Source organism: Piliocolobus tephrosceles, chromosome 3 (assembly GCF_002776525.5).
Source record: "Piliocolobus tephrosceles isolate RC106 chromosome 3, ASM277652v3, whole genome shotgun sequence".
NCBI classification, from domain to species: domain Eukaryota; kingdom Metazoa; phylum Chordata; class Mammalia; order Primates; family Cercopithecidae; genus Piliocolobus; species Piliocolobus tephrosceles.
Genome location: NC_045436.1, coordinates 118,939,643 through 118,957,244, shown reverse-complemented (window position 1 = coordinate 118,957,244; position 17,602 = coordinate 118,939,643). Strand labels below are relative to the sequence as shown.

Here is a 17,602-nt window from a genome sequence, read left to right as displayed (position 1 = left end):
CCTCGTTAGAATAAAAGCTCCTTAAGAGCGGCACTGTCTTGTTGCTTACTTCTGTTTCCAAGAACAAGCGCAGGATTGCCTCAAGTATATTGATTGAATGAAGGATGAATGGAGAACGTTTTTACAAGGAGTTGAAAACTGCCTCTGAGTTTCTGTCTTCTAACAATATTAGTCTCTTTTGTAGATAGGCTCCATATTGTCAATGTCCTATTTAAAGAGTAGTATCTAGATACATATTCAATAGTCAAGTGTCATCTGGCCAGTACAAACAATAGCCGAACTTAACATTTTTCAATAAATGCCACTTAAGATGATAATATCTCTTTTTTGGCAGCTATGTTACACTATTGGCTTCAATTAAAGTATACAATCTCATTTTAAAAAAAAATAAGTGTTTCTATAAAGTAATGACTTTCCCATATTTGATATTTAAACAAGTTAGGATTTGGGCATGAGATTTAGCATTGGTCCCTAAGTTTTATCTTGCTAAACTCAGACCAACATTACAATGTCTTAGACTCTTTTTTAATCCAGATTCAGAAACCTAGCACATTAGTTATTTCTCTCAGCTTTACAGTATCTGCAAACTTGACACATGCCATGAGATCCTTATTGAAGTCATTAAGAAAAATGTTTAATGGGATAGTGCTTTTGCAGCATACATCTAAAATGTTTAATGGGACAGACTTTTGCAGCATACATCTAAAGTCCTATCTCCATCAGTACCAGTCCATTAATAAGCACATTTTGGGTACAGCAGTTCATCTCAAGTTAACTCATACATCTGTACTATCACACAGACTCAAAGTCTGGGTTTCATCCATAAGGTACGTGAATACTTATCATAAAAGGCCAATCTCTCCTTTGTTCTCTATTTTAATATCATCTCATTTCTCCCCTGGAAAGCCTTCCCTAATATAAAAGGAGTCTTGATAGTAGCCTGGCATTTTGCCACTTAAACTCTTAAAAGAGACAATGATATTTTTTAATAGCCTTCTTGGCCTTAAATCTAAGATGCAGCTGAAATCTCTTGATTTTCCTTTTAATGGATTAATTTCTACATTTAGTGTAATAATTCACATTTCCCATTTGTCCTTGAACTTTATATGAAAAATAAATTTTACGAATAAACAATATTGCTTAATCAGCTCTAAAAATTAGGAGGAAAAATATGAAGTCTACACGAAACCTATAAATGTCAATCTGTAAATTCCAAGTGACCCCAAAATCTTTTAGATTTAGAAATAACTTATCAGTGTTCCCAAATGTGCTAGAAAAAAGAAATCTTTTGTGTGTGTGTGATACCCTAAATATATCTGACAGAATCTTTAGTGTTATTGTAAGTGTTAAGTGAATTGAAAGAGCATCATCAGTCCTGGATTTCCCTAAAAAGTATCATCTTTCATTTCCTTAGCACTCTCACGGATATATTCCAGAATCTATTTATTTCAGAGGGCACAAAAAGAAACAATTTTAAAATAATACTGTAAAATGTATACTTGAGATAAGCATTTTATATCTGACAAATTTACAAAGTCTATTACAGAGGAACTCCATGACTACTTTTACAACCAGGTATATAAAACAACCCCAGAAACCCAGAATTAAATGACACACTTGCAAGGAATACAGGGAGGAAATGGAGATATTTATTTCCCTAAAACATAGCTTCTAAAATATGTTAAAGGGCCATCAAAAGCACAGCCTTTAAATCTTCTCCGTATATACCATCTCTCTAACTTCTATATGTTTGAGACACTGAACAATACAAAAGTAACTTTTGAATCAACCCAGAGAAATAAACTGAGGGAAGATTCTATTAGCACTGGAGGAAAGATCTGCTGCCAAGAGAAGCTAACAGCAAAAATCATCTGCAAGAGAAGTGAAGCAAGACAAAGCATTCAGAGTGGAAAACTTATCGTGTGTGTGTGTATATATACTTATCATGAATATATAACTGCTATTAATTTAATACCACAAAACTAAAAGTCCCCAAATATCCTAGAATTTCACAAGTCATGCATAAAGTTACTAACGAAAGACAACGAGAAAGAGGTTTTTTTTTTGTTTGTTTTTTGTTTTTTATGAGATGGAGTCTCTTTCTGTCCCCCAGGCTGGAGTGCAGTGGCACAACCTCGGCTCACTGCGACCTCAGCCCCCAGGTTCAGGCAATTCTTGTGCCTCAGCCCCACAAGTAGCTGGGACTACAGACATGTGCCAACACGCCTGGCTAATTTTTGTATTTTCGGTAGAGACGGGGCTTTACCATGTTGGCCAGACTGATCTTGAACTCCTGACCTCAAGTGATCCGCCGGCCTCAGCCTCCCAAAGTGCTGGGATTACAGGTGAGAGCCACTGCGCCCAGCCTGGTTGTTTTACTATGACAAAACTGAGGTATAGCCCTTGATCTGACAATCGGTCCTCCTACCAAGATCTTTGCTGGGTTGCTCTGAACTTCCTAAAACTCCTGTAGGGCACTCTCTGTCCAAATTCACAAGAGCAGACATGACTTATCCAGAATCATTATAAATAAAAGTTTTAAAATATGTTTAATAATATTAAGGAGTACAGAAGCAATTGCAACTATATTTGCAGTGTTTGGAAGGGACATTCTGCCTGACCTAGAGTCAGGCAAACATTATTCCAAGAGAGGAAACAGCAAGTAAAAAACACAAAATAAGAAAGAGCTTGGCCCACACAGGATGAGGAGCAGGAAGGAAGGCACTTGTAGCTGCAGCAGAGTGAGGGGAAGAATCCTAGTAGATAAACAACACCATGCACTTTATAAGATTAACTTTTTCCCCCCATTTCTTTTTTCCTTTTGAGATAGAGTCTCGCTCTGTCACCCAAGATGGAGTGCAGTGACATGATCTCGGCTCATCGCAACCTCCGCCTCCTGGGTTCAAGCACTCTCCTGCCTCAGCCTCCTCAGTAGCTGGAACTACAGGCGTAAACCACTACGCCTGGCTAATTTTCGTCTTTTTCAGTAGAGATGGGGTTTCGCCATGTTGGTCAGGCTCGTCTCAAACTCCTGACCTCAAGTGATCTACCCGCCTTGGCCTCCCAAAGTGCTGGGGTTACAGGCGTGAGCCACCATTCCCAGCCTTTCCCCCCATTTCAATTGTATAAGCTTAGAATCTATTTTGAACTTCAGAATCAATCTTAGTCATTCTAAAGCTAAAGGTAGAGAGCCTAAGCCTCTTAACTTCCAGTCCATTTTACCTCTCAAAATACCAAGAGCCATTAATACTATTTTTTCACATCTATATGGAGAAATTTCTTCTAATTGGCATTTTTTGGGGGTGGGGGAATTGAAACATTAGACTTAATCATTTCACAAGGTATGCATACATCAAAACATCACATTGTAACCTGTAAATATATACAATAAAAGACTTAGAAATCCATAACTTAAATAAGTAAATCCATAACTTAAATTAAATAATAAAAAATGATTTTGTCTAACAAAAATGCTTTAGCTGGCTGAACAAGGCGGCTCACGCCTGTAATTCCAGAACTTCGGGAGGCTGAGGCTGATGGATCACCTGAGGTCAGAAGTTTGAGACCAGCCTGACCAACGTAGTAAAACCCCAGCTCTACTAAAAATACAAAAATTAGCCAGGTGTGGTGAAGTACATCTGTAGTCCCAGCTACTTGGGAAGCTGAGGCAGGAGAATCGCTTGAACCCAGAAGGAGGAGGCTACAGTGACCCAGGCCACACCGCTGCACTCGTCTGGGCAACAAAGCAAGACTCTGTCTCAAAAAAAAAAAAAAACAAACTTTAGCTTATTTTTGCAGAGATATACACTGAATGATTTTTTTTTTCTGATATTATATATGCATTAAATGATTAAAAGCCAAACGGAGCATTTTTACTCAACTTTGATACCCTTTGTACCCTCCTTCCTAATCTCTGTGACTTCCTACCTCATTAAATGTCTGATAACACTAACTGGCATTTTTTAACCCTAAACATTTTTGTTCTTATATGCAGAGTTTCTTCAAATATTGATCTCTATCCAAGTACAGTATATGTAACATTTATATTTAGGTATCAGGAGGCAAAAGCCGGTCAGCTGGGTGCAGTGGCTCACACCTGTAATTCCCACACTTTGGGAGGCCAAGGCAAGCGGATCATTTGGGGTCAGGAGTTCAAAACCAGCCTGGCCAACATGGTGAAACCCCATCTCTGCTAAAAATACAAAAATTAGCTGGGAATGATGGCGCATGCCTGTAATCCCAGATACTCAGGAGCTGAGGTAGGAGAATTGCTTGAACCTGGGACACAGAGGTTGCAGTGAGCCAAGATCATGCCACTGCACTCCAGCCTGGGTGACAGAGTGAGACTCCATCTCAAAAAAAAAAAAAAAAAAAAAAAGGCAAAAGCTGAACTTTTTAAAAAATCTCAAAATATGAGGAAGAAACTTCATTCCAAATTCTTACTAAAAATTTAAAAATACAAACAAAAAAATTGACTTCTTTTTTTCAAACAGCTTTCCATATAGACTTTTAGGGTAGTCTTCTGTGGTTAAATGTTTATGAGGAGAATTGCACCTGTGTTGTGGTTGGCTTTTAAATAAACTTGCACCTGCAGTGGCTTTTCATAGAATTGCTGTTTAAAATATTACATGTCAGTGGTTTGACCATCACACAGAGCTATTTCCCTTCACCATATCACCTGCAGGGCAGGTCCTAATTTAAAAAGGGCCTACTTCCAAAAATTCATGTGAAAAAAGTCTGGTTAGATTTCATGGTAATCTGTCTAGGGACACAATAATAAGTAAGGTTTCCAGGATACCCCTCAAACAAAAAGAATACGCTCCCTTCGATTCATCCATTCCAGTGGTCTAGTCCTTCTCTGCTTTAAGAAAACTTCTAACTGATTTCTGGGAGAGGCTTCTGCTCTAGTCAAATATGTCTGCTTTCCTTCTCCTGTATATGATCTGCTAATTCCTGTTTCAGAATCTTTTTTATTATATCATTTTCCTTCCCATAAATTTATTTCTCTTTCCTTCCTGCTCATCCTCATCAAAAATCCTAAAATCTTTCAAACGAATTCAAGTAGGTCTAAATGTCATTCCATTCTGTTCACTCCTTTACTTTGTTTCTTCTTTGCCAATAAATTCATCTTGTATCTTGCATACCATTTTACTCAGCTGGCATATTACTTTATGGCACTTTTCTTCGTATGTGTATAATTTTGTATATTAATGTTTTCCAGATGCAGAGAGGTGTTCATAAAGAGCAATATCAGATGGCACCCAAAAAAAGGATATGAAAGAACACCAAAAGGGAACTCTAAAGATTTAGTTGGGAAAGTAGGTAAGAAAAATATAATTTTCTTGTTCTAACAGAGTGTTCTATTCAGAGTGTTCACATCATCTAAGTTCATTTTCCCTAATAAGGAGAAAGCATAAATCTGTGGTGAGGAATATCCAGTCAGTTATTTTTAAAATATCAGATGCAACTATAAAGATGTGTCTAAAGAAACACTTCTACTCACTCTTCCTACTGAACAAAAGAGCAAGGCCTCTGGAGTCAGTTATAGCCTGGGTGCAAATGGGACTCTGACAAGTTATCAAATCGTGTTTTCTCTGTTTCATCTATAAAATGGGCATGACTGTAGTACATACTTCACAAGATTGATGAGAATTAAATTGATAAGTGTAAAGCATGGAACATGCTAGAACATGGTTACAACACATAAACAATTACTTTAGCATAATGCTTAGCTCTTAATCTGCCTACTTTTCATATCCATATTCCCAGGACCCTGATTAGACACAAAAACTCATTACTTTGATGACTATCACTATCTTGCATTAACTTCCTTCTGTCAATCTTCCGATCCTTCCCTGTTTAAAACCCTCTAATGATTCCCTTTTGCTCATAGCATAAATAATATATCTCTACCCAAAATATATATAGATCAAGATCACATTCGCAAATAGCTTATTAAATTCTTAGGTCATTTAAAATAATTTCTAATACCTTATCAAAATTTAACAGAGCTCACTTTTTTTGGTTGTTGTTGTTTTTGTTTGTTTGTTTGTTTGAGACAGAATCTCACTCTGCTGCCCAGGCTAGAGTGCAGTGGTGCAGTCTTGGCTCACTGCAACTTCCGAGACCTCCTGGGTTCAAATGATTCTCCTGCCTCAGCCTCCCAAGTAGGTGGGAGTACAGGTGTGGGCCACCACACCCAGCTAATTTTTATATTTTTAGTAGAGATGGGGTTTCACCATGTGGGCCAGGCTGGTCTCGAATTCTTGGTCTCAAACAATGCGCCTCCCTCGGCCTCCCAAAGTGCCGGGATTACAGGCATGAGTCACTGTGCCCAGTCAATCCAAGCCTTTTTAATTTGACACCTGGAGATAGGTAGTCCTGTAACTCTAGTAGCAGGTGGACAGTGTAACACTTTTGGTCTACTAGTTCACATGTGCTAGTTACTTAAGTCAGAACAATCCAAAATCGTATTTTATTTGCTTTTAGTTAAACATCAAATATGGTCCCATGTTTCAACTGAATTTGAAAGATATCAAAAATTTCTTTCTCTAAAGAGATCCATATATCAAACTGTCTAGAAGACATCTAGGCACTTAAATGGCTTCACAGACACCTCAAATCAAATACATACAAAACTTAACTTCCCATTTCTTGGCCCCTGCTTAAATCTTTTTTTTGTTTTGAGATGGAGTCTCGCTCTATTGCCCAGGCTGGAGAGCAGTGGCATGATCTCGGCTCACTGCAACCTCTGCCTCTTAGGTTCAAGCAATTCTCCTGTTTCAGCCTCCCAAGTAGCTAGGACACAGGCATGCATCACCACACCAGGCTAATTTTTGTAACTCCTGTCCTCCAACAATCCACCCGCCTTGGCCTCCAAAGTGCTAGGATTACAGGCATGAGCCATCACGCCCGGCCAAGACAAGCACATAACTAGTCTTAACACAATGGAGAAAATATTTAGAAATCCCTAAGAAAGGAAGAGTTAGGGACTATTAGATGTTAATAGAAGGAAGTATATCAGAGAAGACAGCCTAGAGAAGACACAATCTTAGCTGAGCCTTGAAGGCCATATAAGGATTGAAATATGAGACAACCCTTAAGAGATTAAGAGAATAAAAATCTAGAAAAGAGAAAAAAAAATGAGTATCTAGTTTGGCTAGAACATACAATTCATGAAAGTGGGAAAGCAGCTGGAAAAATAAGTTGGGGCCAGATACAGGCAGGCCCTGAATATTCGCTTAGAGATAAGAACTTGATTCTATAGAGAATGAGGAGGACTAAAGAAAAAATTTTAACATGGGCTGTGTTTCAAAAGACCTTCACCACCAAAGCTATAATTATCACTGGGTCAATATTTAATATCAAAATTATTGTATCTACAAGTTTTCTCATGCAAAGAAAAAATTAAAAGTGATTAAATAATCTTTAGAAAGTAATTGCCAGGTTTTTAGTTGAATTAGAGTTTGGAAGGGAAAGCAGTGTCATAATTTCACTGAATTCTTCATTTTGTAATGAAGGCTACCAAACCAAGTCCTTTTAAATTAAAGCTTAAAAGCTAAAATATTTACCACATATTTCAGTAGAAGCTCTGTATTTTACTTCCAAGTCACTTTTAGGACTTTTGTGACTTAAAATAGATACAGACCTTATTTGCAAAAAGAATCTATGACATACTTGTTTCAGAGTAAGTGGTTTCTGACAGATGAAACTAGATGAAATGAAAGCAGATGGCAACTGAACTTCATCCATTTTCTTTCTTATAACTAAATATAATCTTTCTTTCTTTTTTGAGTCCAAAAATAGTTCAGCATGTTTCTGAGGTTATATTAAATTACCTAAATATATTGATAGGTATTAACACCAAGAATACATTTTCCCACTCTAAGTCTTATATCAAATTATTATGTTTACTATTACTACCTTTGTGCACATTTTTAAGAAAAGCTACTTCTTTTGATAACTTCAGTCATCCCAGCCTAGTCGGTGATGCTGGGAAAAAATGTAATACGCTGCTTATTTCAGCACTATTCACAATAGCAAAGACTTGGTACCAACCCAAATTCCATCAATGACAGACTGGATTAAGAAAATGTGGCACATATACACTATGGAATACTATGCAGCCATAAAAAAGGATGAGTTCATGTCCTTTGCAAGGACATGGATAAAGCTGGAAACCATCATTCTCAGCAAACTATCACAAGGTCAGAAAACCAAACACTGCATGTTCTCACTCATAGGTGGGAACTGAACAATGAGAACACTTGGTCACAGGATGGGGAACATCACACACCGGGGCCTGTCGTGCAGTGGAGGGTAGGGGGAAGCATAACATTGGGAGAGCTACCTAATGTAAATGACGGGTTGATGGGTGCAATGGGCCAGCACGGCACATGTAATGAGCCTGCACGTTGTGCACATGTACCCTAGAACTTGAAGTATAATAATAAAAATTTTTTTAAAAAGTAATATGTATTCAACTATTGTCTTTTATTTCTTTATTTATTTATTTTTGGTGATGGAGTCTTGCTCTGTCACCCAGGCTGGAGTGCAGTGGCACAATCTCAGCTCACTGCAACTCTGCCTCCCAGGTTCAAGCAATTTTCCTGCCTCAGCCTCCCAAGTAGCTGGGACTACAGGCATGCGCCACCACACCCAACTAATTTTTGCATTTTTAGTAGAGATAGGGTTTCACCATGTTAGCCAGGCTGGTCTCAAACTCCTGACCTCAGACAATCCGCCCACCTTGGCCTCCCAAAGTGCTGGGATTACAGGTGTGAGCCACCATGCCAAGCCTCAACTATTAAGTTCATGAAAGCTGTACATTAAATATTTCACCTTGTTAATTACTTTTAAATGTGAAGACCTGTGCTGATAACTATGGAAGCTCAAAAGATACAATGCTGTTAAAGGTTACTGCTTTGAAGTGCTGACAGAGTATAGAAATGTACATACCTGGACTGACTGACTGCATTTCCACTGCCTTCTCACACCCCAAAAGTGTTACACTATCTACCTGCTACTACTCTTGCCAAGAAAGATTACTATATAATCTAGTATCTATGTAGGAAACCATAACCTTCGGAGGCTGAGTCTGAACTTGGCTATGGACGCTAAAGGAAAAAGTCACTGTCCACCTAACAACACAAATCAGGCACAATTACACATAACTGATAGAGAGGAAGTTTGAGATCTATGCAGGACTGTGGCGATGAAGCATATGAATTTGATACTGTAGATCAAGCTTGTCTAACCCACAGTCTGCAGGCCATATGCAGCCCAGGACAGTTTTGAACGCACCCCAACACAAATTTGTAAACTTTCTTAAAAGATTGTAAGTTCTTTTGCAATTTTTTTTTTTTTTTTTTTTTTTTTTTTTTTTTTTTTTGAGATAGAGTCTAGCTCTGTCACCGAGGCTGGGGTGCAGTGCCGCAATCTTGGCTCACTGCAACCTCTGCGTCCCGGGTTCAAGCGATTCTTCTGCCTTAGCTCCCTGAGTAGTTGGGATTACAGGCGTGCACCACCACGCTTGGCTAATTTTTGTATTTTTAGTAGAGACAGAGTTTCGCCACGTTGGCCAGGCTGCTCTTGAACTCCTGACCTCGGGCGATCTGCCCACCTCAGCCTCCCAAAGTGCTGGGATTATAGGTGTGAGCTTCCGTGCCTGGCGACCTATTGTTAGTGTTACTATATTTTATGTGTGGCCCAATACAATTATTCTTCCAGTGTGGCCCAGGGAAGCCAAAGATTAGACACTCCTGCTATAGACATTTGGGAACCTAAAAGATTAGACACCCCACTATAGAAATTGGGAAGCTAAAAGACGGGATGCCACTGCTATAGACAGTGGGAAGTTAAAAGATTGGACACCCCTGCTATAGACATTGGGAAGCTTCTGCAGGATTTTAAGTTATGAATTGATATAGTCCTTTTATGTTTGCTCATTTGTTTTTTAATGAAATCTCAGGTGCAGTTCATTATAATCCTCAGTTCCTGGCACTTTATTATGGGTCTGTGGAAATGTCCTCTTCTATTCCTTTTAATATTCAACCCTTATCCCATTCTTCATTTTCCATAAGCAGCTATTCTTTTGTGTTTAATGTATATTATTTTGTTTGATTATATTCCTACAAAATGTGTATTGTTATATTATTGTGCCTGCATTTTTAATTTTTGTGAATAGTATATTATTTATTACATTCTATTTTTTACTTTTTTCCCTTAACACATTGTTTTAAAGATCCATTCATGTTGCCATATGGATATATAATCTACTTCCAATTACTATATAGTTTAAATGTCTATAAAATGTATCATCTTGGCCAAGCGTGGTGGCTCAAGCCTGTAATCCCAGCACTTTGGGAGGATGACGGGTAGATCATCTGAGGTCAGGAGTTCGAGACCAGCCTGGCCAACATGGTGAAACCCCGTCTCTACTAAAAATACCAAAATTAACCAGGTTTGGTGTCAGGTGCCTGTAACCCCAGCTACTTGGGAGGCTGAGGTAGGAGAATTGCTTGAATCTGGGAGGCAGAGGTTGCAGTGAGCTGAGATTGTGCCATTGCACTCCAGCCTGGGTGACAAGAGTGAAACTCTGTCTCAAAAAAAAATTATCATCTTAATAATGAGAGTGAAAGGAGGTGCTATGAATAATTACACTGGGATAACAGGTTAAACAGGGTCATCCTAGGGCAAGCCAGAATATATGATCACTCTATGCTCTTAAATTCCGTGCTATTCTTCTACAACATTTTATTGATCCGCTCTTCCAGTGATGGATATCCAGGTTGTCTCTAACTCGCTGCTACCAAAAACAACTTTTCAAATAGCCTGGTACAGGTCCTCTTACAGATGGGCTTACATGAGAATTTCTTAACCAAAAAGATATCTGCAATGATTTGTAAATTTCTGATACAGGTAATTCTGAGCACCCAGAAGATTAGTAAAGTTACAAATGAGAATAAAGCATAGTAGAGTACTTAGGTTAGCATTGAAGGTTTTTGTAGTAATGAAAGGTATGGCTGGAAAGGTTGTTTTGGGGTAAAACTTCAGGACAGCCATGTATGCTGTTAATAAACAAGTTTTTACTATCTTGATAGGAAATGAACATTTCTGAACCAGGATATGGGGTGACAAATGATATTCTAGGAAGATATTGATGTACCAGATCAAATGTACCAGAGACTAAAAGGAGACCTATTAAAGGAAAAGTTGAAAGCCAGTATAGTATAGTACTTAGTTATAGCACAGCATGGATTCTGAAGCCGGACTGTTCTGGTTTAAATCTAGTTCTAACACTTACCAGCTTTATGACCTCACTTAAGCTATATGTGCCTAATTTTCTCATCTCCAATTACAGATTATTATAGTAACTTTTCACAGGGTTATAATGGTTTCAAGAGCTTATAATGGTATCTAGCACATAATAACCACTCTCAGTGTTAGCTATTATTAATTATAATTGCTTCAGTAGTTCAGGAATAAAGATTAGTTTAAGCTAATGTGATCATACAATACCTCCAACACCCAGAACAAATGCCCTGAAAGAAGTATCCTAATATGTCATCACCTAATGTGTCATTCACAGACTCCCTAATTTCCATAGTAAGAAAATCCCATAAAGGGCTTAGAGTAAGGCAAAAAGAATATTTAAAAAAAAAAAAAAAAAAAAAAAACCTGCTGGCTCTCATTAGTGTAGCTGGCTAACTCCTGAGTCAGACATTGCAATGACATAATAAAGATTCAAATTGGCTGGCCGCGATGGCCCACACCTGTAATCCCAGCACTTTGGTAGGCTGAGGTGGGCAGATCACCTGAAGTCAGGAGTTTGAGACCAGCCTGGCTAACATGGTGAAACTCCATCTCTACTAAAAACACAGAAATTACCCAGGTGTGGTGGCAGGTGCTTGTAATCTCAGCTACGTGGGAGGCTGAGGCAGGAGAATCAATTGTTCTTTATCAAAAGGATCTGAAAAACTGGGTGAAGCAGCTTGCACCTTTAGTCCCAGCTACTCACGAGGCTGAGGCAGGAGATCACTTAAGCCCAGGAGTTTTATCCAGCCTGGGGAATGTAGCAAGCACCTGTCTCTAAAAACAAAGGATCTGAGAATGTTAGAATACAATACTCTCTGAATATGCATTGAATACTGCAACTCTGTTCTGATAGGAAATTTAATATTTAGTATAAACTAAATAATATTAATGTGATCATTCCCATTTAAAATATCCAAAATATTTTTCTAACTTATCCATAATAAAATATGCATTTTAGTCTTGAAGCCTGACTAAATTCTCAAATAATTTGCAATAAAAATGAACAATTAGTATTTGTTTTATGTGTCTAAATAAAACTTAATGTTTAAATAATGAAAATTTAAAATTTAAAGCAAGGAAATAACTACAGTCCTAGCACAGATGTCATATTCTTTACGCAATATTCCCAAAACATCAATCTAAAGGTTATCTCTTACCCCTCCATTCTCTTACAGCACTGGGTTTACATCATACACTGCCTTGTATTCCGGTAATCTGTATGAGTGTCTTATTTTCTACCTGATTATGAAGTCCTTAACTAGCTGATTCATCTTTGGATCCACTACTGTATGTGGCATTCTGCAACAAACAGTAAGCAGTTAATATCTGCTAAATGACAAAATGTACTAAAATTTACATTATGAAATGAATTCATGCTTACCATCAGAACATAACTTTTGCCCACATCTTTCTAAATTTTATTTTCTAAAATCTTGTAAAAATTTCAAAATGTTTCAGACACCTTTAGGCACTTGGAAAATGTTTAAAGTATCACTTTTCTAAAATTTTGCATTATTTTTTATTAACCTAATGACACTATACTTTCTGCAAAGAAATTGTCACCTTTGGCCGGATGCAGTGGCTCACGCCTGTAATCCCGGCACTTTGGGAGGCCGAGGCGGGCGGATCAAGAGGTCAGGAGATCGAGACCATCCTGGCCAACATGGTGAAACCCCGTCTCTACTGAAAATACAAAAATTACCTGGGGGTGATGGCGTATGCCTGTAATCCCAGCTACTCCGGAGGCTGAGGGAGGAGAATCACTTGAACCAGGGGGTCGGAGGTGGCAGTGAGCCGAGATCGCCACTGCACTCCAGCCTGGCAACAGAGCGAGCCTCTATCTCAAAAAAAGAAAGAAAGAAAAAGAAAACAAATTGTCACTATTAATTTTATTTTATTTATTTTTTTGAGACAGAGTCTCCGTCTGTCGCCCAGGCTAGAGTGCAGTGGTGCGATATCGCCTCACTGCCACCTCCGCCTCCCAGGTTCAAGTGATTCTCCTGCCTCAGCCTCCCGAGTAGCTGGGATTACAGGTACCCGCCCCCAAGCCCCGCTAATTTTTTTGTATTTTTAGTAGAGACTGGGTTTCACCATGTTGGCTAGGCTGGTTTTGCACTCCTGACCTCAAGTGATCCACCCACCTCGGCCTCCCAAAGTGCTTAGGATTAAGGGCGTGATCCACCGCGCCCAGCCATGTCACCATTAATTTTAGGAACACATCAAAAGTTCAGCTTCCAACTACCTACATTAAAAGGTATCATAATACTAACCCCGAACCTTGCATATGTAATGCCTAAAAACTTACACCCTGAATTACCCTAACATTCAGGGCAGGCCTCCTTGAGAAGAGTCAGACCCTGCAGTGGAGCTCTGCCTTCCCACCGTCAGCCTCGGGGTCATCTAGGTTTATCGATCCCCATGGAGCGGGTCCCCGAGTTCTGTCAGCAGGGAGAGGGCGATGGGGATGAGTAAACCCGAGCCGGAGGTCCGGCCTGCGCTCTCGCCCGGAAACCTCTCGCGGGATTCTGGAGTCCAGCGGCGCTGTCTGAGGCTGTGGTGCCCAGAAATGTGGTGGTGGGCGCGGGGTGGGGGGGGTATGAGAGAAAAACATCTGATTAATTCCAGCCTGATAAGCAGAAAAGAGAAAACAAGGAAGCAGGAAAACTACACTAGCACACGCCTGCCGGTCGCAAACGCCGGGTACACACGCAGTTAAAACTCAATGGAATGCCCCCGGGACTTCTCCAGGGCGTAAAGCGCAGCGCCCTCTATTGGCCGTCTGGACCTCGCCTGGAGGTGCCGCCAAGGTTCCGTCCGCCAGCCACGCCCAGGCACTACAGAATAAGCGCATGAGCCCCAGAAAGGGTTCTGTGGAACGGAACTTCCTTATCCTATCGTTTCCACACGGAAATATTTTAATTCACCGGAATCGACTAGCGTCAAAGGGCACAGCGAAAAGGAAGTTGGTATCAACGTGACCCCGCCTCAGGGACAGAGCGGAAGTTCTGAATCGTACGCCACGCGGAGGGCATGCTGGGGGCCGGAAGGTAAAAGCAATTCCGGTAGCCGATCCCGAGTCTGCAAACTCTGGTGGCAGGGGAGCGCGCGGCTGTTTAAAGCCACGAGTTATCTGAGCGTCTGATTCCTGCACCGAAGTCAGAGGTGGCCGAAAGTCCGGAGTCACTGTAAAACCTGAGATTGTGAGCCATGGTGGGGAGATCCCGGCGGCGCGGAGCAGCTAAGTGGGCAGCTGTGCGAGCCAAGGCAGGTCCCACGCTCACCGACGATAATGAAGATGATTTAGGATTGCCACCCTCACCAGGGGACACCAGCTACTACCAAGATCAGGTAGATGACTTCCACGAGGCACGATCCCGGGCCGCCTTAGCTAAGGGCTGGAATGAAGTACAGAGTGGAGACGAGGAGAATGGCGAGGAGGAGGAGGTGCTAGCCCTAGATATGGACGATGAGGACGACGAAGATGGGGGCACTGCGGGGGAGGAGGAGGAGGAGAATGCCTATGATGATGGTGGGAGCTCCGTGCAGAGTGATGCTGAGGCCTCTGTGGATCCCAGTTTGTCGTGGGGTCAGAGGAAAAAACTTTACTATGACACAGACTATGGTTCCAAGTCCCGAGGCCGGCAGGGTCAACAGGAGGCGGAGGAGAAGGAAAGAGAGGAGGAGGAGGAGGCACAGATCATTCAGCGGCGCCTAGCCCAAGCGCTGCAAGAGGATGATTTTGGTGTCGCCTGGGTTGAGGCCTTTGCAAAACCAGTGCCTCAGGTAGATGAGGCTGAGACACGGGTCGTGAAGGATTTGGCTAAAGTTTCAGTGAAGGAGAAGCTGAAAATGGTGCGAAAGGAATCACCAGAACTCTTGGAGCTGATAGAAGACCTGAAAGTCAAGTTGACAGAGGTGAAGGATGAGCTGGAGCCATTGTTACAGTTGGTGGAACAAGGGATCATTCCACCTGGAAAAGGAAGCCAATATTTGAGGACCAAGTACAACCTCTACTTGAATTATTGTTCGAACATCAGTTTTTATTTGATCCTGAAAGCTAGGAGAGTCCCAGCACATGGACATCCTGTCATAGAAAGGCTTGTTACCTACCGAAATTTGATCAACAAGCTGTCAGTTGTGGATCAGAAGCTGGCCTCAGAAATTCGTCATCTGTTGACACTTAAGGATGATGCTGTAAAGAAAGAACTGATTCCGAAAGCAAAATCCACCAAACCCAAACCAAAGTCTGTTTCAAAGACTTCTGCGGCTGCCTGTGCTGTTAGGGATGTTTCTGATGATTCTGATTTTGATGAAGAAGCTAAACTGAAGTATTATAAAGAAATAGAAGACAGGCAAAAGCTAAAGAGAAAGAAAGAAGAAAATAGCACTGAAGAACAGGCTGTTGAAGATCAGAGTGCAAAGAGAGCCATTACCTATCAAATTGCTAAAAATAGGGGACTTAATCCTAGGAGAAAGAAGATTGACCGCAATCCCAGAGTGAAACACAGGGAGAAGTTCAGAAGAGCCAAAATTCGAAGAAGAGGCCAGGTTCGTGAAGTTCGTAAAGAAGAGCAACGTTATAGTGGTGAATTATCTGGCATTCGTGCAGGAGTTAAAAAGAGCATTAAGCTTAAATGAAGTTTTTGCTTAGCATAAGGTTTTTGGCAATTTTGGATCAATAAATTTTTACTTTTAACTAAAGTGATTGTATTAATATATAATACTTTAAATTTTAAAAATTCTTGTCCACAGGGAAATTTGTCTGGGTTATTGGACAATTTATATTAAGATTATAAGAACTGTGGGAGCAATATGAAGGTGCTTGAGAAAAGAGATGAAGTTTTTCAGTATTCTGTTAAACGGGTATTAGCTTAGGCAAATTTCACAGTTCATTGTGCAGTGTTAAACTCAGAACATGTGTAACTTTTCACGTAAAGAGAATGCACCTTTGACAGTTATTTGTAAGGCAGCCTATAAAATAGTTCTGAAATATTTTATTTACCTAACTGTAATTATTGGGCTACTTGTTAATAAATGGGCTTAATGTTAACATGGATTTCATACGTTCTGTGTGGTTTAAAAGCATAGGAATGAAACTTTGGTTAAAAGTAGAAAAAGGAAGAGATATGCCTTAATTACATCAATTGTCAATATTTTCTCATAGTTCTTCATGTGCAAATAAGGTAAAAATCCCATTTCCCCTTCTTTACTGGTGATTTGCAGCAGTTGCTGCTTGTGCTTGCACTCCATTTGCTAAAAATTTGATAGGATTACTACTAGGTAAGTAGTAACTAAGTGGCAACAAAGTTCCATTTTTCTTTTTTTTCTTTTTTTTTTTTTCTTTTCCTTTTTTGAGACTGAGTCTTGCTCTGTAGCCCAGGCTGGAGTGCAATGGCAGGATCTCTCGGCTCACTGCAACCTCCACCTCCCGGGTTCAAGTGATTCTCCTGCCTCAGTCTCCTGAGTAGCTGGGATTACAGGTGCTCACCACCACGCCCAGCTAATTTTTGTATCTCTAGTTGAGACAGGGTTTTGGCTAGGCTGGTCTTGAACTCCTGACCTCAAGTGATCAGCCCGCCTTGGCCTCCCAAAGTGCTGGGATTACAGGCATGAGCCATCGCACCCAGCTCAATGTTCCATTTTTCTTTGCTGCCACACTGCTCTTTTAAGTAGAGGGAAGATGTCCAGGTGGTGAATGTAAAAATAGGATGTTGCCAGGGAAGAAAATGACTAGTGAAGGAAACCCACACAAAAAAGCCATAATTTCCTCATTGTGTCACTGTATATTCAGTAAACATTGTACTAGCTGCTAGAGATGCAGAGACGATGCATGGTTAATATTTATTGAACACTTGCCATGTGCTAGTTGTACATCACCTCATTTAATCTTCACAATAACTTTGCAAGGTGATACTGTGCTCTTACAGATGAGGATGCTGAAATTTTGGAAGGTTGACCTTTGAAGGACACCTTCTGGAAATCTGAACCCAAACTAACTTGAGCATTCATTCTCTTAACCTCTGGCTTACAGCTGCTTCCTCAGAGTAGCACACAGGACAAATTATTTTGTTTCCTTATAAATAAAAGAGGTAGGTTGGAAATAAAAATAACAGTGCTTACTAAAGTAACTTTTCAGAGCACTTTGTGCTTATTTCTCATAACTTTTATGTGGTAAATTCTGTTATCCATATTTTGAAGATAAGGAAACTGGCAAAAAGAAGTAACTTTCTCAAGGTCACACAGCTATTAAGTGGCAGAGCCAGGATTTCAACCCAGCCTTTATGGC

The 17,602-nt window shown here is 40.2% G+C and overlaps 2 protein-coding genes across 4 annotated transcripts in view; one reads left to right on the top strand and one right to left on the bottom strand.

Moving 5' to 3' along the window:
* JCHAIN (joining chain of multimeric IgA and IgM) overlaps nucleotides 1-13,652 on the bottom strand; it is a 31,330-nt gene extending 17,678 nt beyond the window's left edge. Inside the window, exon 1 of one of the 3 annotated variants that reach the window (XM_023190225.1) lies at nucleotides 13,634-13,652. The gene's annotated coding sequence lies outside the window, so the exon portion shown is untranslated. Of the gene's footprint in view, nucleotides 1-13,018; nucleotides 13,038-13,621 lie in introns of those variants that run through there. The other 2 variants (XM_023190224.1, XM_023190222.1) reach the window with 2 other exon arrangements.
* Nucleotides 13,653-14,330: 678 nt separating this feature from the next.
* Nucleotides 14,331-16,372, top strand: UTP3 (UTP3 small subunit processome component). The gene has a single exon (XM_023190237.1). The coding sequence runs from the start codon at nucleotides 14,524-14,526 to the stop codon at nucleotides 15,952-15,954; it is 1,431 nt and encodes a 476-aa protein (XP_023046005.1). The 5' UTR covers nucleotides 14,331-14,523; the 3' UTR covers nucleotides 15,955-16,372.
* Nucleotides 16,373-17,602: the final 1,230 nt, after the last annotated feature.